The sequence below is a fragment of the Vigna angularis genome, chromosome 8, assembly GCF_016808095.1.
Source record: "Vigna angularis cultivar LongXiaoDou No.4 chromosome 8, ASM1680809v1, whole genome shotgun sequence".
Taxonomy (NCBI): domain Eukaryota; kingdom Viridiplantae; phylum Streptophyta; class Magnoliopsida; order Fabales; family Fabaceae; genus Vigna; species Vigna angularis.
This window is the reverse complement of record NC_068977.1, coordinates 33,024,785-33,049,914: the sequence shown is the minus strand read 5'-3', so window position 1 is coordinate 33,049,914 and position 25,130 is coordinate 33,024,785. Positions and strand designations below refer to the sequence as shown.

The 25,130-nt window shown below is 30.0% G+C and overlaps 3 protein-coding genes across 3 annotated transcripts; 1 reads left to right on the top strand and 2 right to left on the bottom strand.

The window, feature by feature from the left end:
• Positions 1-169: 169 nt before the first annotated feature.
• LOC128193606 (uncharacterized) lies at positions 170-3,036 on the bottom strand. Its single transcript, XM_052867473.1, has 10 exons — positions 2,791-3,036; positions 2,507-2,710; positions 2,220-2,429; positions 1,479-2,138; positions 1,136-1,395; positions 888-1,055; positions 706-810; positions 555-603; positions 377-472; positions 170-288 (listed from the first exon to the last, which is right to left on the bottom strand). Exons 3-10 carry the CDS (start codon positions 2,256-2,258, stop codon positions 199-201), a joined length of 1,467 nt encoding a protein of 488 aa, XP_052723433.1. The 5' UTR covers positions 2,259-2,429; positions 2,507-2,710; positions 2,791-3,036; the 3' UTR covers positions 170-198.
• Positions 3,037-6,031: 2,995 nt separating this feature from the next.
• Positions 6,032-7,039, top strand: LOC108345463 (NDR1/HIN1-like protein 10). The gene has a single exon (XM_017584055.2). It carries the CDS (start codon positions 6,259-6,261, stop codon positions 6,880-6,882), a length of 624 nt encoding a protein of 207 aa, XP_017439544.1. The 5' UTR covers positions 6,032-6,258; the 3' UTR covers positions 6,883-7,039.
• An 8,687-nt stretch (positions 7,040-15,726) lies between these two features.
• Positions 15,727-17,819, bottom strand: LOC108343780 (nudix hydrolase 18, mitochondrial). The gene is made up of 5 exons (XM_017582166.2): positions 17,526-17,819; positions 16,878-16,977; positions 16,689-16,772; positions 16,452-16,580; positions 15,727-16,334 (listed from the first exon to the last, which is right to left on the bottom strand). Exons 1-5 carry the CDS (start codon positions 17,699-17,701, stop codon positions 16,218-16,220), a joined length of 606 nt encoding a protein of 201 aa, XP_017437655.1. The 5' UTR covers positions 17,702-17,819; the 3' UTR covers positions 15,727-16,217.
• Between the last annotated feature and the right edge of the window lie 7,311 nt (positions 17,820-25,130).

The following is a 25,130-nucleotide window of genomic DNA, read 5'->3' as shown; positions in this document are numbered from 1 at the left end:
TGTCCCAGAACAATATAGTATAATATATATATATATATATATATATATATATATATATATATATATATATATATATATATATATGCGTTTCATATAAAGAAAGTTCTACTTAATGTAAAAAATAATCCACTACCAAAACTATCAAGATATAAACTTAAACTAAAACTAAGCAATGTTCAACAACAAATAAAACTATTTCTAACTCCATATTTGCAGAAGATAAGCTGTCCACTCCTGCCTTATCTGCCTAATTGTGTCCTCTGGTATAGGAGATGTACTCTTGAAGCACTGCAAAATTGAAGAAAGATTCATTATGGTTTCATATATGTTTGAAGATGAATTTGATTTGTAATGTATTCAAGGTATACATCATTACCTCATTCCAGTCATCTGTAATGACAGCTCGAATGATGGTCTTAATCCAACACATGACATAGAAGCCATATTCCCATGAATCTAGCTGCTGGTTACACTAAAATGACAAACTAAATAGTTAAGAATTTAGATCATTCAATAACATAGGAAATGAATTAGAACTATAAATGACTTACAACCTTTGGATACAAAATTTGAACGAGTTGACCTCGAGATTTACCAATAACTCTGTATAGATTGAAAACACAAAGTAAAATTAATATAACTATATTTATCATAAAAGTTTAAGGTGAACATCAAATTCAAAGTCATTTTTGGAGAAACACTTACCCTTGAAGCATTGTTCTCAAGTCATTTTTCATCTTCCTATGCAACAAACAAAACCATATAATTTTACATTGTTTGGAAATGATGACCATCAGCTGCCAGTGCGACCTATCACGAAGGACAAATAGTTATTTAACTAATTAAGGAAACTTTAATAATGAACTTTTACATATAACAACACCTACCTATCAATGTATTGCATAAGGTATACGTCTCTTTTTGACTCATCCATCCATGTTTGCAAATAATGTTGTCTGTTTTCAAGTGTGTTACTAGAAGGTTGAATAGTCTGAGGTTCAACAAATCCGTACATGGAAGACCGACCTTGGTCTACAACGATTGTGTCCATGTACCTAAAACAACAAAGTTAAGTTGTTAGAAACTATAAGAATCTAAATAAAAGTAATATGAAAGACAAAATTAACTATCTTACATGCACCACAGTTGAATGATGGAAATATTCAACATCCTGTCTCCCCCAATCACCTCCAATGCATCAGGCAATGTGATATATACTGGCACAAGGGGGGGAAGACCAAATACTCTCAAATCCCAGTATAGTTCTAATGGTGCTTTCTTCAACCTGGGTAATCTTGTCATTAGCTTTGATAGAGGATCATCCTCCGCTTCAGCCATGTCATCATCTTCATGTATGACTGTATCATGAATCGGCTGCTTCTGAGGACGTGTGAACTGAAGATAAGAATTTCATCAAAGAGTTATCAACAAATATTTGAAGAATAAACATAGAAATACTAATAAAAAAGACATTATACCTGTGGAGTAGCGATGTGTGACATGATCAATGCTCTAGGCCAGGCTATAAATGATCCTATGGCCTCCCCCAATAAATTAATTTCTGGAGTGGGTACAGGCACCTGAGCCTGGGGATCCCGAATCTCGTCAATCGTCACACGCACGTGATGGGGTAATATGGGAACACCATGAATAGTTTGCCCTCCCTCAAGCACGCGTCCGACAGCCACAATGCGTGGGGGATCCCCATCAACCAACAGCTCATATTGACCGCTATACTGAGTAGGTTCTACAGCAGAGCATGATCCTCTAGTGCTGACACGAGGTGGTGTGGGAGTTTCAGCGGTCCCCATGTTGCCTTGCATCATGGAATGCAGCTTCTCTTCAAGCGCTCTTTGTATTTCTTTTTGTTCTTGTAGTTGCTCCATGAATCGTTGCTCCATTGATCTCATGCTTTGGTTGAGTCTTTCCTCCCACTGAAGGTCCATCTGCCTCAGTGTCTCCTGACTCATTGATGTTGTGGTTTTCTGTGTAGGGCCAAAGTAGTCAGGAAGACCAATCGCCCTAGCAACTCCACGTACACGTCCTGGGTGCTCGAGCTTTCCAATGGCCATTGTTAGAATGTCGTCCCTACCTTGGCCAGCAAATGTTCCCTGAGTCTGCTGCTCAACCAACTCATCCTGCACATAAAAAGACTAAGTTACTTAGAAGACATGTTGTGATAGATACACAATCAAACAATGTTTAAAATTTGAACTTACAATTCTTTGTGAGATCAAGGCAGCTGAGGAAGATGTCATGTTCCCATCAGATTTAGTCCGAGCAGCCTTCCACAGCTCGTACCTAGCAGGTGCAGGTGCAAGGTCCGGCGACTCAAATCCCAAGGCATCTAGTTTTGCATAACCACCTCGTGATAACAAGTGTGGTGCATCGTTTAGCCTTTGTCTTTCTTGGGCAGCTAACCTTTTACCCTGTGAAACCATGTATATAAATAAGTGTAAAATCATAAAAACTCAATGAAAGACTTTTCAGATGTTAAGAAACATACCTTTCATTCGTCAGACTCTCTAGATGCACGAAACTGTATCCAGTCCTCCTCTGTGAAGGTATATTGCTGACATGGATTTTCATGTTTCCTGTCTCCAAAGACATATAGTCGTGTCAGCCTTGTCTTGAAATCCCTCCATCTTATCGCTATATGCGATAACACTTTCTTTCTAATTTGTATTGTGTTTGGAATATCATAATGTTGCTGTTTAAAACAAAAAACATGTTATTGATAAGAAAACATGAAAGAAATAAGTATATCAAAAATCTTTTAAGTAAACATACCTGAATATCTTGCCATAAGAAGTTCTTGTCGACCTCTGGGACGTCATCCCAAGTTGCATGAAGGATAGAGACATGACTTTTTGCTAACTTACCCAGATAACTCCTAAACCTATCAGCATTTGGCCCTGATGGATGACCTGATCTGGGGTCGATGTCAACATGTCTCCTCTGCCCATCCACGCGTCCAGATGTCACATCTGGCAATCGTGTGACGCCTCGACCACGTCTGGTTTGTCCCGATCCTGAGTCTGAGGCCGACATACCTGAAAAATTATACAAGGTTAGTAATAATTCAATTATGATGAACATACATATAAAGTCAATACAAAAAATATCACAACCTATTAAGATATTGTTTTTTCCCAAATCCCTTCATTGTGATCACTACGAATTGCCTGGATGACATCGGCAATGTCATCAACTGGGTCTTCAATGGGTCTAGATGCAACAGATGTTGTCTCAAGTATATCAAGAGAATCGTCATCATCATGTCCATGCATGTTTTTTCCTTCTAAAACCACTGACCATTTTTTATTCGCTGGATCATTTACTTAGAATATTTGTCTTGCTGTTTGAAGAGTTAACTTTTTCAGCCTCTTAAACGTCCGTTGGAGGGGCCCCGACGTGTATAATATTATAGGCGTCTCCCCCCCCCCTCAACGGACGTTTAAGTTGCTGACATGGTAGTTGAAGAGTTAATTGTTTCAGCCTGTTAAACGTTCGTTGGAGGGGCCCCGACGTGTATAATATTATAGACGTCCGGCCCCCCTCACAACAAACATCTACAGTCCCACTTATTTACGGATATGCCACCGGTCAATTATTTACGTTGGTGTTTTTGTGGATGGACGTCTACTGGGTGACGTTAATGGCCAATTCTACACTAGTGCTTGAAACAAAACCATCCCTTAGAACTCTACAAGAAAATGGAACTCTAAGTAATCGTGTAACTGGATGTTTATCTAAATGGAATATACAATTTCAGGTGCTGGTCTAAAGAAACAAAACAATAAACTAAAACAATCTAAATAAGCTACTAATATTCATAATTAAAACTGCAAATTCAAAAAGCAACATAGTAACTATAAACTAAAACAGAAAATATGAAAGAAAGTAGTAAAAGGAATCATCAAAACAGTCTTCAGAGTCACATCAAATCTATAATGCAATTAGATTCTTAAAGCTTTTAAATTAACAAATAAATGAAAAACTACAAAAGTAGCAATGTTCAGATCAGCTAAAGAGAATTTCAAATTAGTAAAGCAAAACAGTAAACAGAAAAAGCAGAATTATCAGCATCAACACTAAGGCTAGTGAAAACTGCTCTAGGAACACTATTAAAATCATAAACAATAAGAGTATCTGCTCCAATATGATAAACTTCAAAAATGAAATCAGCATCACATTAATATTAGCAGTATTAGAACTAAAATCCAAATCTGCAACATAAACTTTCAATGGCAAATGCTGAAGCAAGAATATTAAAATGAGAAGAAATTTCAATTAAATCAATAATAGCAACAGTGTCAGTAATAAGCTTCCTAAGATCACAACATATATGATCAACAACATAAAACTTATGATGAACTCTTTCAAAATCATAACCTGATCCCATTGTTTGACGTGTATTGGTAGATTGTCTAATCAATGCATAAAAAACTCATTTAATGTAATATGTATTGTTAGACTCTTCCATTAATATGTATTGTTGGATTGTCTAATCAGTATATAGACACACTTGTATAACATGTATTTCTATATTTGTCTAATTTGTGTATGTTCATACTTATGTAGTGTGTATTCTAAGACTCATTTAATCCGTGAGTGAACAAACTCATCTAATGTGTATTAATAAATTCGTTTAATCAGTGTAGACAAAGGTTTTTTTAGTGTTTGTAACTAGACTTTTTTTAATCGATGTATGGAAAAAGTCATCTAATTAATGTATGTTCGAACTCGTTTAATGTTTATTACAAGACTTGTTTAATCAGTGAATGGACAAACTCATTTAATATATTAACAAAACTAATATGATTTGTGTATGAATAACTTTAGTACTTTTTAACTTGTTTGATTAATATATAAAATTACTTGTCTAATGTTTTTTTGTTATACTCATAGTAATAATATAAACACACTCGTCTAATATGTATTACTATAAAATATAATCAGTATATTAACAAATTCATTTAACATTTTCTTTCTATCAGTGCATTCATACACATGTTATGCAACACTTTTGCATCATGCATCACACAGACCCCATTTGCATAGAAATTAACATGGATTTCACTTGGGGGCACAAATTAAATATATGATCAATCAATTCTTTATCTTCTTCTAAAGTTTTGTATAATGTTAATGAATGATTTTCAATGCAGTTGGAACATTTGACGTGGACATGGTCGAGCTTAAAATGTCAAAGATGGAATACTTAATTTGTGTAGGGTTTTATACTAAACGCGTTCTACGCAAAAAAATATTGACCCATTTACACATTTTTTTATGTTTTTTCAAATGAATTTATTCTAACATAATAATCCATTATACATATGTTTATTAAAAAAAAATTCAATTGTATTTCAAAGTTTATTTTTCTATTTTATTAATTAAATTATTTTGAGTTATTATTAAGAAATATTTATTTTGGAAGCTAGAACGAATATTTGGTTTCACTTATTCATACCTACCTCCATATTAAACCTTTTTATCTATTATATATCAGGAATTTCTACAAGGCCTAGCTATAACATTTATTGACTTAGATGGGATACATGTCAAATTTTTGCTAATGAAATTTTGGAACTATTGCTCGTAATAAAAAAACCAATAACCACAAACTCTGAATCTTAAATATAGCACAAATAACAAACTAAGTATTTGTGACCAAAAACTAAAATGTTAAATTAATCTCCAATTTTTAATCACAAACCAGAGTAGAAAATGGATCTGCAAAATGACAACATATATTCCTAAAACTAGATGGTATATATATATATATATATGACCTATTAAATAATGAAAAACCCCTTTTGTTTTCTTACATAAAATATTTTGTACTTTCATCTCTCCATGTATTTGTTAACCAAACAATTGAAGAAAAGTTTTTCTTTAGGATTGTTTCTCCTTCTGCTTCTCAACATTTTTCCTTTTTTTTTGCATTTTATAAAATTTTAAAACTATCTTTTATATTTTAAAAAAATATATATTTTACTTTTTCTTTTACGAATTTAAATTTTTTTCAACAATTTTAAAAAAGATTTTTCAACAAATCTTGAAATTCATTAAAAAAAATTTCAATGAATTTCAAAATTTATTGAAAAAAAAATTCAGCTGCAAAAGTCAATGCCTGTCACTTGTATTTTGCAAGGAAATCTCCAAGAAAAAGATCAAGCAACAGACCATCAATGGCAACTGCTACAAATACGCTTATGTTCATCAACCACTTACACCTAATAATCAATCATCATGTGTTTCAAACCACGCTGCGGCTTCTGCTACATCTTCCTCACACTTTACACCCTTATGTTCATGTTCATGTTTTCCTTTATCCTCTTCTGGATAATCATATCTCCTTCAAGTGTCAAGTTCCACGTAACCGATGCCTCTCTAACACAGTTCAACCTCACCACAAGCAACAACACCTTGTATTACAACTTCAAGGTCAATGTCACAGTGAGAAATCCCAACAACAACATCATAGTGTACTATAGGAAGATCACAGCAATAGCTTGGTACAAAGATAATGCTTTTGGTTGGGTGAGCTTAACACCCTTTGACCAAGGCCACAAGAACACCACCTTCCTTCAAGCAGTGTTTGTAGGGCAGAGGTTCATTAAGCTCAAAGCTAAACAACTTGGTGAGTATAAAGAGGAGACAAATGCTGGGATTCACAAGGACTTAGCTGTGGATTTTGATCTTAATATCAGAGCCAAGTATGCAAGGTTCAAGAGTTCTCGTTTCAATCCACCCATTGTTCAGTGTCGTCGCTTAAGAGTTCCTTTGATTTCTAATGGCAAATCAGCATCTCCTTTTTCTGTCACCAGATGCAGCAGTGCCTATTTCTTTTCTGATCGTGATGCTGATGCATAGAAGAAACCTCGTATGAAAACTTAGTTTTACATACACAGTTTTTCCATTCACAAATCTGCAGAGATTTGTAAATTAAATGTTACCAAGATATATCTATGTATACAAAGAAAAATACTGTCATGTGTACCAAAATAAAGAAAATTTTTCTTTTGATGTACCACTTTGATTTGCTTATGTAATATTCTGTTGATCTCCTACTTCCTAGTCTGTGCTTGATCACTATGTTTATTTATATAACTTGAGCATTGTCTTTTCTGGCTTAATGGAAATTCATATGGCTACTGTTTATATAGAATTAAGTTGACATGTTGCTTAACATTAAAGATCTGTAAGACATTAATGAATGGTTTTGGAAGTTAGAACATCTGATAAGGACATGTTGTATATTGTGTTTGAAATGTCAAAAGTGGAATAATAAATGTATTCACATTGGAACCAATCGGTGTCTCTTGCTAAGCATTAATTGAACTATATTTTATAATATTTTACATCTGATTGTATTTGAATTTTATATTTAAATATTAATTATTTCTTTTTTTGACAATAATGGCGATCCACCTCATATATATAATTTTACAATAAGAGCTCTTAAATTCTTAATTATTTTAAAAGTTAATCACAAGTCCTTATCTCAAAATATTCTGTCATATAAAAAAAGTGTACTCAATTTTATTCTTGTTTCAACTCTGAACTGAAACACCCACAGGTGATGCTAATTAATATGAACACTAAGAGATTCTAAGAGGCATTTTCTTTTATATCTTTTTTATCTATATTCAGGTGCCTAATTCTTACCTTATTTTTATCATGATTTGTATTTTCAAGCATTTAAACAGAAAACAGAATGATTCAGTGTTTTCTGCATAAACATGTAAAAGCAGACAACAAATTAAAAATAAGATGGAGTTGTTGTAATTAAAACCATATATACATGTTTGTAGAGATTAATGGTATCATACGATCTTCTATCCACTAAATGATTAGGTAGTGGTGAGAATGGTAAAAAATCCTCTTATGAGAACGGCTTCAAAGGTTTTATGACTATATGAGGGATTAATTTTGTATGTGATAGTTCGAGTGGACAAGTTATTTAACCATCACAACAAGTGCATAGTTTCATCATAAATTCTACTCACTTGTACTTATTTGGATAAACTAGTCTAGAAGAATCAGATTGTATGTATAATATTATGCTATTTTCATGGTTTCTCATATTGTGAATATATGTATTTTTTAGCTAACTTACCCTCTTGTTTTGTTGCTTCTGTTGTTTTGTCTTTTTTGGTGTAAACAGAACAAGATATAGGAGTGGATGCATCTTTGGATGTGTTTTTCTGTTTAATGTATGGACGGACTTATTGAGTTTTTCTGTATTGTTCCTATGTTGTGTTTGTAAAATACATTAATAGACACTAATTTTGATGTTTTAAAATATATTAGAAAGAGTTTTAGTATAATGCAGAAACTACTCATAAAAGAGTGAGCATGATTTTCTATATGTACAAGATGCAATGATCTGTAAAATGATTTTTAATGCATGAAAATTATGTCTGAACACCTAAAATGCATGACAGTATGCAAAGAAACATGTTCTAACAATTAAAACTACCTAAAACAATGCAGAACAGTGAATTACAAAAGTGTTTGATAAAATGTCACAGAGAAAACCTAATTTCCATAATGTGTTCGACAAAATCCCTAAGAGAAAGAAAACTACGAATTATGCAATGGAAATTCTTCGAACATATTCATATACCTAAATCTACTAATGCTATGCACGAATAACTGTCTAACAATGTAAAATTCACAAAATCACGGCTGAAAACCAAATATGGCAGCAAAACCACTGTATTAGGGTGACAACACTAATGACAGCAAATGCATAATCTGATTTTTTATGTAGAACTGAATTGAATGGTAAAATTCACATGCAACCATATGTAAATTCATCCTAATTAACTACTGGAATGAAGAATTTTAACAATATAAAATGCAGAATTAAAATTCCTAATTCTAACCAAGCATGAAACCTAAACTAATAGAATTAACTAACTAAACTGTAAAAACTGGAAATGAACTTGAGAACAGGATCCAATTGATTAGAAAGCATTGAGACATTAAAACAGTAGTAAAATCAAGTACCGGAATGTAAACAGCGAACTAGAATCAGTAAAGTAAAAGAACAAAATCTACGAACTAAAATCAGTAAAGCAAACATGTTAAAAGAACCAAATTATCAAAAAGTAAGGGTTGAAATAAACCAGCTGCAACTGAAAGGAGAAAATAAGAGCTGGTAGCTATACCTGCAAAACAGAAACAAGGTTAACAACTAAATCAAAATCAGAAACTGGTTAGAAGGTTAGTAAAGAAAATTGTTAGTAAACATGTTAGTCAAAATAAAGTCAGCAAATTAAATCTAAATCTGAAATGAAAATAGCACTAAAAAATAAAAATAAAAGCTACCAGGTAAAACTAACTACTCAATCAAAACTAGCGCAGAAAGTTTAAAACAGCAAAAAGAATCAGCAAAAATCATCTATTAAAACTGTAATCATAGTAAAATGTTAGTCAAAGCTAGCAAAAAGTAAATGCAAAATCAACTAATACACTAGTAAAAACAGCATACCAAAATCATACTAGGTCAGAAAAGTTACAAACTAGTTAGTAGAAACTCAAGTTGCTAATCAAATCAAAAGAAAAACTGGTTAGTACAAACTAAGTAGCAAAGCAAAAATCAAAACTACACTAGACTTATCATACTCATATACTAATCTGAAACAGAAAATGAATACCTACTACACTATGAAACAGCAAATGAAATTCTACTCAGTGTTCTTTGTTTGAGTATGATTGAGCCATCCATTGGTTGGATAGTTTAAAGCTAATTTTTTGAAGTGTGAAATAACTTAGTTTTTCTCTTCCTCGGATCTTATTCATAAGTGTGTCTCTCTTTAATTTCCTTACACCTATCTACTAAGTTAAATTTTCAAAACTTCATATACAGATCAGTTTCCATTGACCAATGCTCTTGTCGTATCAGAACAAAACAAATACTCCGAAGGTGTCTGATGTTTTTGTTTTGAATAGAATATGGAAAGTGAGAAAGTAAAAACAAGGAAAGAAAAAAAGCAAAAGATGAATTATGCGAAAGATATTAGAAATTAATAGAAAGTGAGATAATTTTATTTATTGTTCTTAATTTTCTTTAGTTTTATTCACTATTAAAATTTTATTTTGGAGGAAAAAGTTATTTGCCTGAAAATTCAACAATCACCGACGGATTTATTACTTTCTATTTGGAAAAGCTATTGTATAGTAAGATATTTATTGGATAAAATATTTTAGATATTTTAAGCGGTTAAGATATTTATGAGTAACTAACCAGATTTTTAGGTAAGGTTATTTTTATTGGCCTATAAATACAATGACAGGGCAAAAGTCCTTTCCACTTAGGCCAGAGGAACTCTAAATAATATTCTACAGTGATAATATAATCACTTTCTTGAGAGCTGAGGCTCCATAACTCACATCTGACTTGAGCGTCGGAGTATCTTCGCAGGTACCTCCCCCTTCGTTGGCGAAAGTAGATGAGCGGTACGAGCTGAAGGAGCGCGAACGACAACAATGGAGGAGAAGAGAGCGTCCCAGACATTTAGAAGCAACAAAAACACACCGGACAACATTTACACCAAAACAGCTATTAAAAGTTCAAATTCTCTATTGAATTTTTTTCTTCAAAATCATACACTGACGCTAGTGTTTTAGTATATATATATATATATTGAAACATAGTTTAAAGGCACCACAAAAGAATAATACAAAAAACAAAGTCCAACAATGGGTGTGCTGTTTTTTTCTTACTGGTTTCTAATGAGTCTTTAGTCACAGATATTAGTAAGATAGATAATTAAATATTTTTATTTTCTAAAATAAAATAAAATATATTTTTATTATGATTGATATTTTACAGTTTCGATCAATTAAAAAATACATTTTTTATAAATGTTAGTAGGAAGTATATTTGCTACCTTTTTAATGAATAATCTTGATTGAAAAACCTAGTTCTGTATTGATAAGGGTGTCATATGTAAGGTTGGTGATGGGGAAAAAATCGTAAGAATGAAAACATGAATAGATTAGATAGGAATAACAACAAAGTAAAATGATAAAAAGGAGATCTATACTTAATTTTGTGGAACAATTACAAAATTGTGCTTTTAGTTCTTAATAAATTCAAATGAAAATTTAAACTTTATTTTTTCTCGCTCGAGGAAAAATTGATATAACCCTAATATTGTTTACAAATTTAGGATCACTTTCCAAATGGAAAGATAACTTCCATTTTTCCTTCCACAACATTCTCACACACAATCATTCATCCAACACAATAGTTGACCCTGTCGTTCCCTTTACTTTCCAAAAACTCATTCATATTCCTCATCAACATCCATTGACCGGCACCTCACTCATCGTCTCAAAACAAAACAAGTATGTGATATTTTTTCCTTGGACGGTTTTACCCAAGAGACTTGTCTCTTACATCTAAAAACATCTCTTTGTTTTGGAGTGTAAGGTCGAAATCAATGTCTAACGTTTAAAAAGTAGTCTAAGAGATCTAGAAACTTGTCTTCTACTTCAAATCTCTTGGGGAGAATGTAAGAACCTAGAAAATTTAATTTATAGAGGGTCAAGTGTTTCATGTAAAGACGGAAAGGAGTCAGCCTTGGGAGTGAACAAGTGACATCAGATAATGGGACCGAGCATTTAATAATAAAATAATATTGATATATAAATGTCGAATTCAAAGTTGGTTTCATTATCTGAGAAACCATTATCACTCTCCAAAGCTCTGTCCTCTTTTCTCCTCCTTCTCTCTAAAAAAATCTCTCATCTCACCTCATCTGATCTACAATCAGATTGTGCCTAAGTCATCCTGGTGTCAATATTTTCTTATTCACCGATCAAACTTGTGTTTTGAACGGGTAAGTTTCGTTTCTTGAGTTTTTGTGAAAATCTGGAAAATTCTGCCACATGCAAGGTAGCCCTGCTGGTTGCATGTGTTCTTCAACCTTATCTTCTCCTTTCTAACTTCATTTTGGTCTGTTGGATGGTCTTTTTTCACCAATCGGTAAACTATAGGTGTTTCTAGGATTTTCTGGTGTGAAAGCAATTTCTGGAGAAGATAAACGTTGTTCTATTCGGTCAAAGAGGTAAGGGAAGCTAGTTAATTTAATTATGATTTACTATGTATGAAAATACTGCTTGATGGTTCTGCATGTATGTGAAATTGAATGATTGTGTGTTCGAAATTGTTAGTGTGTGTTGTGTTCATATTGAATGCCTTTCTGCATAATTTTGGTTCATTGGTCGAGTGAATTGTGAGGAAGTGTGGTAGTGAAAATGGAAAATTTGTGTCTGTTATGAGTTTGGCTTGTATGGAAAATCTGGTTAAGTTATTTAATATTTGTTAGAACCCTTAAGTCACTCAAATTGTACCAAAACTAGAAAATTTGATGTTCGGTCCTTGAGTTCATGATTATACAGAATTGACTCTCAAATCTGAGATGAAACTCTCTTAATGATGTTAGAAAGGCTTAGATACTCTTAATTAATGTGTATAGATATGGATGATACAAGTTTGGAGGATTAGAAGTTGGGAATAATACAGGGAATTGGTAAGGATTTGGTGTTGATCATAATTCTGCAGTCATCAGAATTATGCAGTTCGCTGAGGGTCCTTCATTGACCGTTCGGTTTTCTCTGGTGCTTGGTCTTAACTGAGTTCTGCTATTGTGGATCTTCAGTTAATGACCGATCGGTATTGTGTCAATATTCAATTGAATTTAGTGCTCAGTCTAATCATAACTTTCGGTCTTAACCGCATTCGACCTCTTATGGATCTTACCCATTAATGACCGTTTGGTTATATCTTAATGTTCGGCCTAAGCTATGGGTGTTTGACCTAAGCTATAGGTGTTCGGCTTAAAATATAAGTGTTCGGTCTAAGCCATAAGCGTTAGATCTAACTTAGTTCCTAGACTGGTTGTAGTATTCGGTCATGTTGTGTACTCGGTATCTTATAGTGGTCGGTTTTTAAATATCGCTCGACCATCTCTTTAGCCATACCTGTTATGGACCGTTCGCTCTTGTTCTTTAGGTAGTGAGAGATTGTTCGGTCTCCAACATTCATAGGGTGTTCAATATTGTTTATATGTGTTTGGTGATTTTTGTTCGGGATATATTTATATTTATTTCAGTTGCTTTAATGGCTTATGTATGCATTATTATAATGATGTCAAAGCGAGAGTATGATATGATATTTGTAATATGGATGTGAAAGAGTATTCCAAGGAGGAATGTATCGTGGATGGTTATTGAATTTTAAAGTATAAATGTGGGTATCGTGCTAAGTTGGCGTTCATCCTGACATTCTAATGGTCACCGAGTCTCAAGTAAAGAATGGTGAGGCAGGTGGTGAGAATAGTAGGAGGCTTGGTCGCGTGATAGCTTGGGTTTCCAGCTAACGGACAAAACTCATGTGGTAGTTTGGGTTTCCAGCTACAGTGAGGGATGAAGGGCTAACCTCGTGTGGCAGCTTGGGTTTCCAGCTATGGTAATCGTAAGGTTTTCAGGTTACCTCCCACGAGTGCATGAACAACCATAGCTACATATTCATACTTGTCCGGACGGTCAGAGTAAAGTGATCGGTCATAACATGCTTATATGATATCTATATGCGTATAATTATATTATGTTTGTCTAAATTTCATGTTAACATGATTAATTAAATTACACTAGCTTACCCTTCTTTTCTGTCTTGTCTTGTTTGTCTGTTTGGTTTTCCTTTGCAATGATCACCCTGTAGGTGTGAGTAGAGTGTGAAGAGTGTCGTCTGAAGCAGGTGTTGAGCGAGGAGCCTCCAACCTCTTAGTTTAGGACCATTCGGTTTATACATCGCTTGTATAACCGTTCGGTTTGTTCTTATGTTTTGTACATGTTCTATCTTATTATTATGTGATGTCTCATTAATGTAGTTCATATATAATTTTTGGGATGTTACACTTGTAAACTCGCTTCTAATATAAATAAATATCAAATCTTGAGCAGTAATTTTTAAAAAGACAATTATATATTTAAATTAAGCATAATTTTAATATATAATTTTTGTATAAAACTGATAAACTCCGTTTTCTTGATCACAAGGTAATTATTTGTAAGTTACGTAATTAAAATATATATATATATATATATATATATATATATATATATACTGAATCTGTATTCTAAAACAATACTATCTTTAATCACCAATAACACATTGACCTTAAAAAAACTAAAAAAATAATAAATCTATGGACAGAGTTAGAATATGGAGACTAGCCCCACCCATATAAGGTCTATCACTATATATAGGAATTGTAACAGAGTTGATGTTTTCCACATCATTTTGGAAAGGTACTTTGCAAGCATGATTGATAATATGAAATGGTGATGGCAACATCATTGGCTTCAAACCCATGGCCATCCATAGAGTGAGAGATAAATAAATAAATACCCATCTCCATCTACCTTTTAGGTTGGCCAATAAGAATCATGTAATAATGTTACCTTATCATCTCATTGCTTGACCTAGTAGCATGCTTTGTCCTTTCTTATGTTTCATGTTTTCATCACTCATACAAAGAGTACCCTTTTCCTATACTCTCTCTCTCTCTCTCTCTCTCTCTCTCTCTCTCTATATATATATATATATATATATATATATATATATATATATATAAGTGTTTCATTTCATGTTATTAATCATAAACTTAAATAATTTGTAAAAATAAAGTTTTCCAATTTAAATTAACTTGTAATAATCCGAGCTGGCCGGCCTAAGTTAAAAGTCTTACCTTGTGTCTAATGATTTTTTAATTCGTGATTTTGTTTTTCATTAAAAAACACAACTTTCTCTCACTTCAGACTTTGAAAAAAATGACAAGAAGCTTCTTAGGATAGTTTCAATGTTTTACAGCAGAAAGTGGTAATTATGGTAGTTATAAAAACGCTTTAATAAATTAACTGATTAGGACTCTGTTTGTCTTAAATATGTTTCCTTGTTAAGAAATTGCTAACAATGACATTGTCATAGAAAGGGGCTATAAAGAAACTTTGTAATTGATTGTGCTTAGCCAAGTATGCACCCTATATTATGATTCATTTTTTTTGGATGAGAAGTTTTAATTAAATATGATTAGGAGAAAGTATTTCACTTTATTTATACTTATCATTTTATTAGGAAGAGATTATCAAAAACAAATTTAGGTATATTCTCTACTCAATCATTGTCTTTGTGTTCTCACTTCTCAACTCAACCACTCTATCTTTACCTAACATAACCACAAAAAGGTTTTGCCGCAAAGATTCCATAGTTTGATGCTATTCAACATAATAATTGGCTTCAAAGTCTTTTGTGTTTGGTTCATCACCAAAAATAGCAGAACTCATTTTGTGTAACATCAAATGTAATTTTATTCAGTTTATGCTTATAAAATTTGCTTCAGTTTCTGAGACCTCATATCAGATCATGCTATGCCCCTACTCCATAAAACACTTCCATTCAAGTTGAATCATTGAAAAAACATTAAAAATTATCAAATGAAGTGTTTGATGCACTGAGGATCAGATCAGAGTTGAGCCAGTGATGTTCCTATCATCATAAGTTTATTTAGTTCTGACATTTTACAGTAGAATACAAAAGGTTTAAACTTAGCTACACAAACTCACCAGTCACACAATGAATGGAGAAAAGCTGTTGAAGTCTCAGATATGTGATAGTAACAGAAGATAAGTGTAGTGTAGTTTTCAGTCACAAGATGGAAGTTACTCTCTTTTTCATTTTTTTGGATACAGGAAGAATGTGTTCTACACAAGACCTACACATACATTACATTAGAAAGAATGAAATGAATCAAAGAATGAATTGATTTTGTACATCTACAGCTGATTTCTATGGCTAGATCTCAACTAAACCCACTGCAAACTCAGCTAAACTTTCAAACTATAGCCAATTTGAAGACAGAAACAAACTCAAGGGAGAAATTGCAACCTTGAAAATCAGGTTTCTCTCTTCATGGCTATGATGTCTCAGTTTCTCTTCCACTAACAGCTTCTGAGTGCTTCTGTTTTACCACTTAGTGGATTCCAAAAGCGATTATCTGCCACATCCGTGTTTGGAAAATCGTTGAGAAGTAAGAAACCACCTTGGAGATGCAAAAGTTATAACCTACTACTTCCTCTCTAGGCGTGAAAAATCACATCTGAAACGTTAAACCAAACACCCCATACATAATTTACAGCCTACTCATATCCACATCCTTTTGCAGCTGATTTTGCCTCATTACCAACACATCCAAAGCCTCTTTCATCCAAGGATAAGGACATATTTCTTTTGCCTCAGCCACAGTCATCTGCATGATGCATATCAGTTAAACATTAGAACACTAACAAAATCAAAGTTAAATGACTAAGATATATTGCTCTTGAGAAAGTGAATTTGACAACTGAAAAATAGGTTAAACACTTACCCATCTGCGTTTTCTTGTGTTCATCTCTGGCCAATTATCCAATTCCTTCTTAACAAGCAAAGGGAACATGTATCCCTCATGCATTATGGGTTGCCGTTTGCTCTTGTAATACCATTTACCCAAATTATTCTGCAAGAGAACAAACAAACACCACACATAAGGTAAGATTCAAAGACACTATTATTTAAGGGCTGAAGAAAAACCCAATCTAAAAAGTACTTGCTCACACACACTTACCTCAACACTGCCAATAACCCCAGCTTCTTCTATAGTCTCTCTTAGAGCAGCTTGTTCCATGGATTCATCAATTTCCCAACCTCCCTGAGACCAAATAACACTCTAACATCAGTAACAAGATCAAAAAGGGTTGAAATGAACCAAAGTTAAGCTTCAAAACAATACAAGATGTGGAGGAAAAATCAATACCTTTGGGAACTGCATTCCATGGCCTTTCTGAGCACTAATCACAAGAACCTCTAACTCCTTATCTTTTGTTCCATTGTTCTTGTATCTATAAGGAATGCACCTGTTCATTTCCAAAAACACCCCACAGAACAAGTCAGCTTAACAACTCAATATACACACAGAAAAGGACAAATTTAACTTCAAACCCACCAAACCAAAAAAAATTATTATTTACAAAAAATGTATTTTTTTTCTGCCACCGGCCATCAATGATTAAATCAAAGACACGCTTTAAACCCTCTTCCAAAACAAAAAACAAAAAGCCCCCAATTGAGAAAAAAATTGAAAATTTCAAAGCGTGTCCACCATCTTCGACTCTGGGATGCTGGTAAGTTTGGTTATTTTTTTTCAAAATTAGTTTTTGTTTTCTGATATGTGCTTATCTTTCCATTTCTTTCATTTCAGTTCTTGAAACACTCGTTTCAAATATAACTTTACAAATTCAACAAGTTTAAATTAAAACCAGTCCCTGGAAAGTGTAAAATTACTATGGGAGAAACATTTAGTGAGAGAAAGAAAGAAACTAAGAAACCCCTAAAAATCAGAACTTGATGAAACCCCAGAAGAAGAAACAGGAAGAAAAAGGCATGGGAAGGAACAAGAACACACCCCACAACTTGGCGACATCCTTGGTCATAACGCTGCAAATGCCTGCCAGTACGAGGGGACACCAGAGACATCATGTTCTCCAACTGCTTGGGAAACAAATCCTTGGAAACTCTCTTGGAGAAAAGAAAAGGGTATATGAATTTGCAAGCCAGATTCCGAGAAAGGAAGAGACCCATAACGCTAATCTTGTTGTTGTTGGAGTAGTGTTTGCAAAGTGGAGTAGCGATAATAAAATTAAAGGGGAGAAGAAGATGAGAAGAAAGAAGCAACAGACATGAATTATGGTATGGGACAGCCAAAGAGGTTCTTTATATATAACTATCTGTTTGATTCTTGGGTGGAAGATGTGTGTAAAAGTGTGCGCGTATAGATAAGTACAGCGTTCAAAAGACACAGCGCATGACCGGTACGTTTACTCACGCGCTTTCTTCAATTGAAACGTTTTTTTGGGGTAATTTCTTTCTTTCTTTTTTAGGTAGAAAATTCTAAAAACGTTTGAGGGTTTCAAATTTCCACCAACCAGTTTCTTCTCCCACGTTTAGAAACGCTCTCTTTTCTCTTAATCTGTACATGTGATAAGTAGTTTTATGGTTTGTTCATTACAAAAGTAAATTACTGTAATAATTAATTATTTACCATTAGGCATAGATATTTATAATTATTCTTTAGTTTACATATTTTAGTGTTCCTTTTTAATTCTCATACTTGTTCTTATACACACAATGAGCACAATTATATGTACTAGTTATTATAAGAATTAATTAATAATTTAGCTTTTATGTTTTTTAATTAAATTTGTATATTGTAATAAATATTAGTTAAGTCTTTGTTTTTATAATACTTTGAATTAAATTCAAAGTAATATCGTATTTCAGTCTTTATTACATGTTAAAATTAAAAGAATTTCAAAATAAAAGGTGATTTAAATATTTACATGTGACAAATTTACATTTGACGTTTAACATCAATTTAACATCAAAACCGATTATATTTATTATAGAGAAACTTAATTAAATAAAAAAAATTAAAGTAAAAAAAATAAATATCATTACAAATTAAAGCTTATTATGATTTTCATAAGTTTTTAATTTATTACAATATTATCAAATAATTAATTTCCATTAAAAGAGTATTTAATTAAAAACATAAGGGTATTAGAAAAGAATAAAATAAAGTAAATTCATACAAAAAAAATAAGACAGCAAGTTTATATGCTATTACAATATGGATTGAAAGTTTTAATTAGTGAGAAAGTTTTTTACTAAAAATTATTATATATATATATATATAATTATAATGCAAACTCAATTATATGAATATTTTTTTAATTTTTAATTAATTAGTTAATTAATTAATTAATATTTCTAGTTAAGTAAACTAAAATTATCATTACATTTTATTATAACTAATAATTAAAATTTAATTATAATAATCAATACATTAAGTTCTGAATTATTTTATATTTATATGGTTTAAATAATATAATACAAAAATTTATCTTTAAAATTTTTAACTTAAAAAAAATATAGACTGCACCACATTTTGGTAGGGTTAACATTTACCAGCTTTCGGAAACATAGGTGTAATATTTATTTTACGGAATTGACACAGTCAGATTTTTTTTTTTTTATAGAATGCGTTCACATCGACTTCATATAAATAAAACAGAACGATTTTATATTTAGAGAACCTAAGTAAAAAAAATAAAACAAAACTATTCAAAAGAATATTATATTTCAAATTAATTTTCATATGCATAAAAATAAGTTTCGTATAAACAACAACTTATGTTTTAAACACAGGGATTAAAATATTTCTTTTCTAGAAGAAACAAACAATTTTTTTTAAAAGTAAGCAACGTGTAAGAAAAATATATAATTCTAATATTTTTATATTTAAATATGATATAAAAGTTTAGTTATGTAATTTACTTATAGTTGTTAATAAGAAAAGTTCCAATATTTCAACTCCCTCTTATGTTATGTCACAACATTATCTTCCATTTTTTTTATAAGTACACACCCATGTTTAGCACTTATCACATGTAAATCCCCTATTAATTAAACATGATCACGCAGTAATTATGATTTTGAAGAAATGTAGATTATAAGGTGGAAATGTGAAGATTATAAGCAATTTATTCTTTGGTTTAAAATGATAATTTATTTATATAATTTGAAGAAGAAAAAATATATTTAAAATAAGAAAAATTAATAATTATTTTTTATAAAAATTTTATTATTAATATTAGTAGAAAGAATTAAACTCACAATTATTTTTTTACTTTTTCTACCAAGTAGATTGATTTATTTATTTTAAATTAGTGTTATACAGTGATTGTTGCGAAAATGATTAGGGTTTGTAAAATTGTTGCATGATAATAAAAAAATAGAGAGAAGAAAAGTCACAAATTGAGGGCATTGGTGAGAAAATGGAAGTTGGTGTTCTTGCAATAAAATAATTAGAAGGGTAAAAATGGAAGAACGTGTTCAGAAACAGAAGTATGGTTAGGTTTATGGTTAGACGCGGCTTGTGAATGAAGGGCCGCTTTCAAAAAGTGAAGTGGAAAGAAACTCACTTTGAGTTGACAACACTTCCTACCCACACGCTTTATGGTCCGGAGATATCTGTTTTTTTTTTTCTTCTTTTAATTTCTGATAAGAATAATGTTAACCATCTTTTTTATAATTTTTTATTATTTGATTAGATTGAATATTTAAAATACACCAACCATAAATTATCATATAAACAGTTATAAAAAAATTATTAAAAAAGTATTTTTTTTTATAATTATAATTTCTTTTCATCAGAAATTTATATTTTATTTTAAAGAGATTGTAAAAAAATAACACAAAAAAGTTTTAGAAAACTCTATATTTGTTTTCGTATTCATTTGGAGGATTAGGATTTTATCATGTTAATATGGATTTGAATTTGAATTCAAATGTTTTAAATCAATGAATATGAGAAAGTGAAAAATGAAAGAAATAAAAATGGAAACTATTAAGATCATGTTTGTTTACAATAATAAAAATATGTGGAAAATTTTAAAATAAAAATAATTGGAAAATGAGATCAATTTTGTTTTTAAACTTTTCTTACAATAATGTGATGAAATGCAAATAAAATTTCAAAGATTAATAAACATTAATCGATTTTTTATCTCAATCATATATATATATATATATATATATATATATATATATATATATATATATATATATATATATATATATATATATATATAAAAGTTGTTTCGATTCCAGTAATATGTTAAGATAATATTGTTAAAATTAATTATTATATTTAAACTATAGTCTCCTTTCAAATTTTATTTTTATCATTAAAATGTCTTAAAAAGTTAGAGAATGTAAATATATTTAAATTGTTTTTAATTTTAAATTTTAAATTATATGAAATTATTAGACTGAAACGTATTTTTTTATATTTTACAATATAATAAAACAATAAGAATGAAAATAAAATAATAAAAAACAGGATAAAATTTAATTTTTTATCTGTTGAAATTTGAGAATATCTTTTATATTAATTTGAATTTTATTTTCATTGTAATTATTTTAATATCAAATTACCTTTTAAAAAATACTTTATATATAATTTTTTTCTCCCCTTAATCCAATCATCTTATTCTTTTATTTGATTCCATTCTTTCCTCTTTAATGTATGGTCTTTAAAAAACATAAATAAATAAAAAAGTAAAAGGAAATAATGAGTTCAAATTAAATAATATAAAGAAAAACAGAAAAAAAAATATTGATTTATTCTTAGATTTTTACTTTTTATTTTTCACTTCTCAAACCATCCAAATAAAGTGATGATGAGAACTTTTGTTAACATTGTAAGTCACTATATTTAAGACATCTTATTATTGGTTTGAATCTCATGATTGTGTCGTACAAAAAATAACTCTTAGTCACCCTACCGGATATACATGTACACTATTTGAACTTCAGCATCAACATCTCTCGTTTATTCTCATTAATTATTGAATATCTAAAAACTAATAAGAATTTATCTAAATGATTAAAATTGTATTTTAAAGATAAAATATTTAAAAAACTTAACCACATAAAATAATTATCACACATTTTTTTCCTAAATCATGTTAAAGAATAATATGATGACACACTTTCATTTTTATTTAACATATAATACAAAATAAAATCGTTATAAAAGAATATATTTTTAAAAATAAAAAAATAATGTAAAATATTTATATATGTTAAAATGTCATTTTTTTTTCTATCAGGTTTATTTTTTCTTTTTTTTAGGAACTAAATAGACGCAGTTTTGTATACATTTATTGACCTTTCTATAAAAGAAAAAATATGAATAATACAGAAAAACTACACCACTCGTCCAAGTCTCTGTTTCGTGATTTCTCGTCTGTCCAAAATATATCTAATAAGGTACGACTCTACAATGACGTGGTACAGAAAATAAATAAATAAATATATATATATATATATATATATATATTTTGAATTTTTTATTATTTTACAGAAAATACGAATTTCGTCCTCATCGTGAGTCCACCGTTTTCAAATGGGAGGAGGGATGTGTTTTTCATGGTTGTTTCTTGAACAAAACCAGCAAATTCACTGCACACAAGTTAGTTTGAAAAAAAAATTGCAGAGAAGCCATGGGAACTAAATTTATAAATTTACGTGAACTTTTAGGTTTAAATTCCAGGGTTAATGTAAAAGAATTATTATTTTTTTACTTTTTTTAAATAATTTTTTCTTGCTGTATATGGCTCTTCATCCACCATTCGAGTAAGATTTAATGTTGGACAACACAACTAAACCAGCAGCAAATTTAGTGCACACAATTTAGTTTGAGGAACGTGAATTGTTTTAGGATAAATAATGATACAGTAACACATTTTTTTACTTTGATACATACTATGAAAATAAAATATTAATAATAATTATTAAATAATTTTTTGCAATTGTTTTAAAAACTAATATAATATGTATAAAAGAATTTATATGTGTGAAAATATCATTTTTCTTTATTATAATCCATCAACTTAAAAAACATGCAGGCGCGGAAGTTAAACAACTTTCAATCTCATTAACAAATTTGTATTGATGGAAGAGTTAAAATCTTATAATATTATAATTAGAAGGCTAAATTGATGTAATTAAAATTAATAGACAAAAATTGTATGATTAAGATTGATAGCTGATTGGTCGGTACTAGTAATGCGCGATACAGTAAAAAAAAATTAATTTTCTTGTTGTCGCCTTTCCTCCTGATAGTATCCGTATTTTACTTGCAGACGTGGATACCAAGGAATATATCTAATTTAAAAATAAATTTATTTTAAAACAAATTTTTAAAATATAAATATAAATAAAAGAAAATAATTTTAAAGTACAATTCAAATTCAAATAAATTGCTCATTAAACTATTAATATAAATAGGTTTAATTACTCTAAAACAACAACTTTCTGAGTTGTGTTAAAATATAAATTTTAAAAATTAATATCTTAAAAAGAACTTAAATTTTAAAGATTTAAATAAATTCAAATTTTAAATAATTATTCAATGATTAATATTTTTAATTAATAATTTTATTTCAATTACTTGAATTTTATTAAAAAGATACTAAAATAAAATTTACTAATAATTTTTTTCAAGTATTTAAAATTCAAAATACTATAATATTTATATTTGTTTCATAAATAAACCAATAATAAAATACTCTTACTTATTATTTATAAATATACATTACAAATATTCATTTACTACTGTACCGTAGGGTCGGACAACCTTGAATGTACGAACCGAACAACCTTAGAATATGTGAGGTACTCAATCAATACCAGATGGTTCAGTCTAATAATTAACTTTTGGAGATTAAAGAGTACAATAAGTACTCATTAAAGGTAATGGGTCGAAGTTGAGCCGAAATTAAAGGTTTACTAATATCAAGTTTAGGGATGACAACGGGTCGCGTCGGGTACGGATAGTGCCTACTCGCAACCCGATCCGAAAAAAAAATCCACCCGTTACCCGCATGGATATTTGCTTAAAAAATATTCGCGGATATTTTAAAACTCACGTATACCCATGGATACCCGCGGATACCCACAAATATTTAAAAAAATATATTTTTATAAAATATTATAATAAAACTTAAATAAAATTACAAAAAATATATAAAATATAATATATATTAAATTAAATATAAATTAAAATTTAATTTTAATTATATTTAATCTTATAAAATATAAATTAATGTTAATTTTAATTAAATTTAACTTAATAAAATATAAATTAAATTTTTATTTTTATTTTTTGTGGGTAGCGGATATCCGTGAGTACGGATAGTATACTACCCGCACCCGATCCGTTTATAAGCGGGTATTAAAAAACCCGCTATCCGCAACCCGCGGATACCAACTATCCGTTGCGGATTTTCTCCGCGGATATTCGCGGGCACAGATTTTTTTGCCATCCCTAATCAAATTCATCTCAAAAACTATAAATAAAAGGTCAAATATAAGATGTAGGTAATCGCATTTACTGTGCATTTAATACTTTAGCTTTGACTCCTATACGGATGATTTACTGACTTAAACATCAGAGAACCTTTGACAGATACCCCTCCGAACGATTGGAGTGAAGACGAAGACAAAATAAGGACATGACTTCTTGAACAAACTTAGAAGGACATGACTTCCTAAACAAACTTAGAAAAAATTGTATAAGTGTTAAGAGTTACTTAACCCTATACACGAAAAAATAACTTTTACATTCAAATATCAAACTTTTACATTCAAATATCAACTTATCCCTTTTGTATGATTACACTAACCAAAGTATCCAAAAGTGTAATTGAGAAGAAAAAATATCATTAGGTAAAAGTAGCTTATATAACTTTAAATTGTTACTTGAAAATCTAAAACATAAATTCTATATATTGTAAAGTTTAGCTACATGAACTTTGTCTCATTTTTAAATAAATAAAGGCATATATAAGAGTAATTTTTAATAAATGGCATATGGTTAGTAAATTTATATGAAATATAAATTTTATATATTATACAGCAAAATAAAAATTTATATCATTATAATTATCCATGATAAATTCTATTCGAATTAAATAGTTCTTATTTTGAAAAAAATATACTGTCAAACTTTGATTTCTACATTCATCAAATAAATTTAATTATATTATGAGTTCTTTATAAAAAGTTGTGTATCAAGTAAACTTTTTATGTTTTTCAATTGGATATCTGTCATTCCATTTTTTTATTAACTCAGTAAAACAACTACTATCTTTTTTTTATTATCTGTTTTTAGAAATGTGAAATTTGATGAATAATATAAAATAAAATTGTAATTAATGTCAAATAATAAATATTTTTTATTATTTTTAGAAGTATTTTAGATAATAAAATATTTTTAGTATGACAATGATGATCATTTTATGCTTATAATGATGATGTGAAAATCATCATAAATATAATGATCTATATCATTTATATTAATAGGGGTGAAAACAAAAATCTCTTAATCATAATAAGCAATGATATGAAAACCATTATATGATAACTTACCTTACTTATATTA

Coding starts and splice junctions, on each gene's coding strand:
- LOC108343780 (XM_017582166.2), bottom strand. CDS start 17,701: ATGGGTCTCTTCCTTTCTCGGAATCTGGCTTGCAAATTCATATACCCT. Junction 16,978..17,525: donor GGATGTCGCCAAGTTGTGGG/GTGTGTTCTTGT, acceptor GGAAATGAACAG/GTGCATTCCTTATAGATACA. Junction 16,773..16,877: donor ATGGAATGCAGTTCCCAAAG/GTATTGATTTTT, acceptor ATTTGGTCTCAG/GGAGGTTGGGAAATTGATGA.
- LOC108345463 (XM_017584055.2), top strand. CDS start 6,259: ATGTGTTTCAAACCACGCTGCGGCTTCTGCTACATCTTCCTCACACTT.
- LOC128193606 (XM_052867473.1), bottom strand. CDS start 2,258: ATGACATCTTCCTCAGCTGCCTTGATCTCACAAAGAATT. Junction 1,056..1,135: donor ATCATTCAACTGTGGTGCAT/GTAAGATAGTTA, acceptor TTGTTGTTTTAG/GTACATGGACACAATCGTTG. Junction 473..554: donor TTCAAATTTTGTATCCAAAG/GTTGTAAGTCAT, acceptor TTGTCATTTTAG/TGTAACCAGCAGCTAGATTC.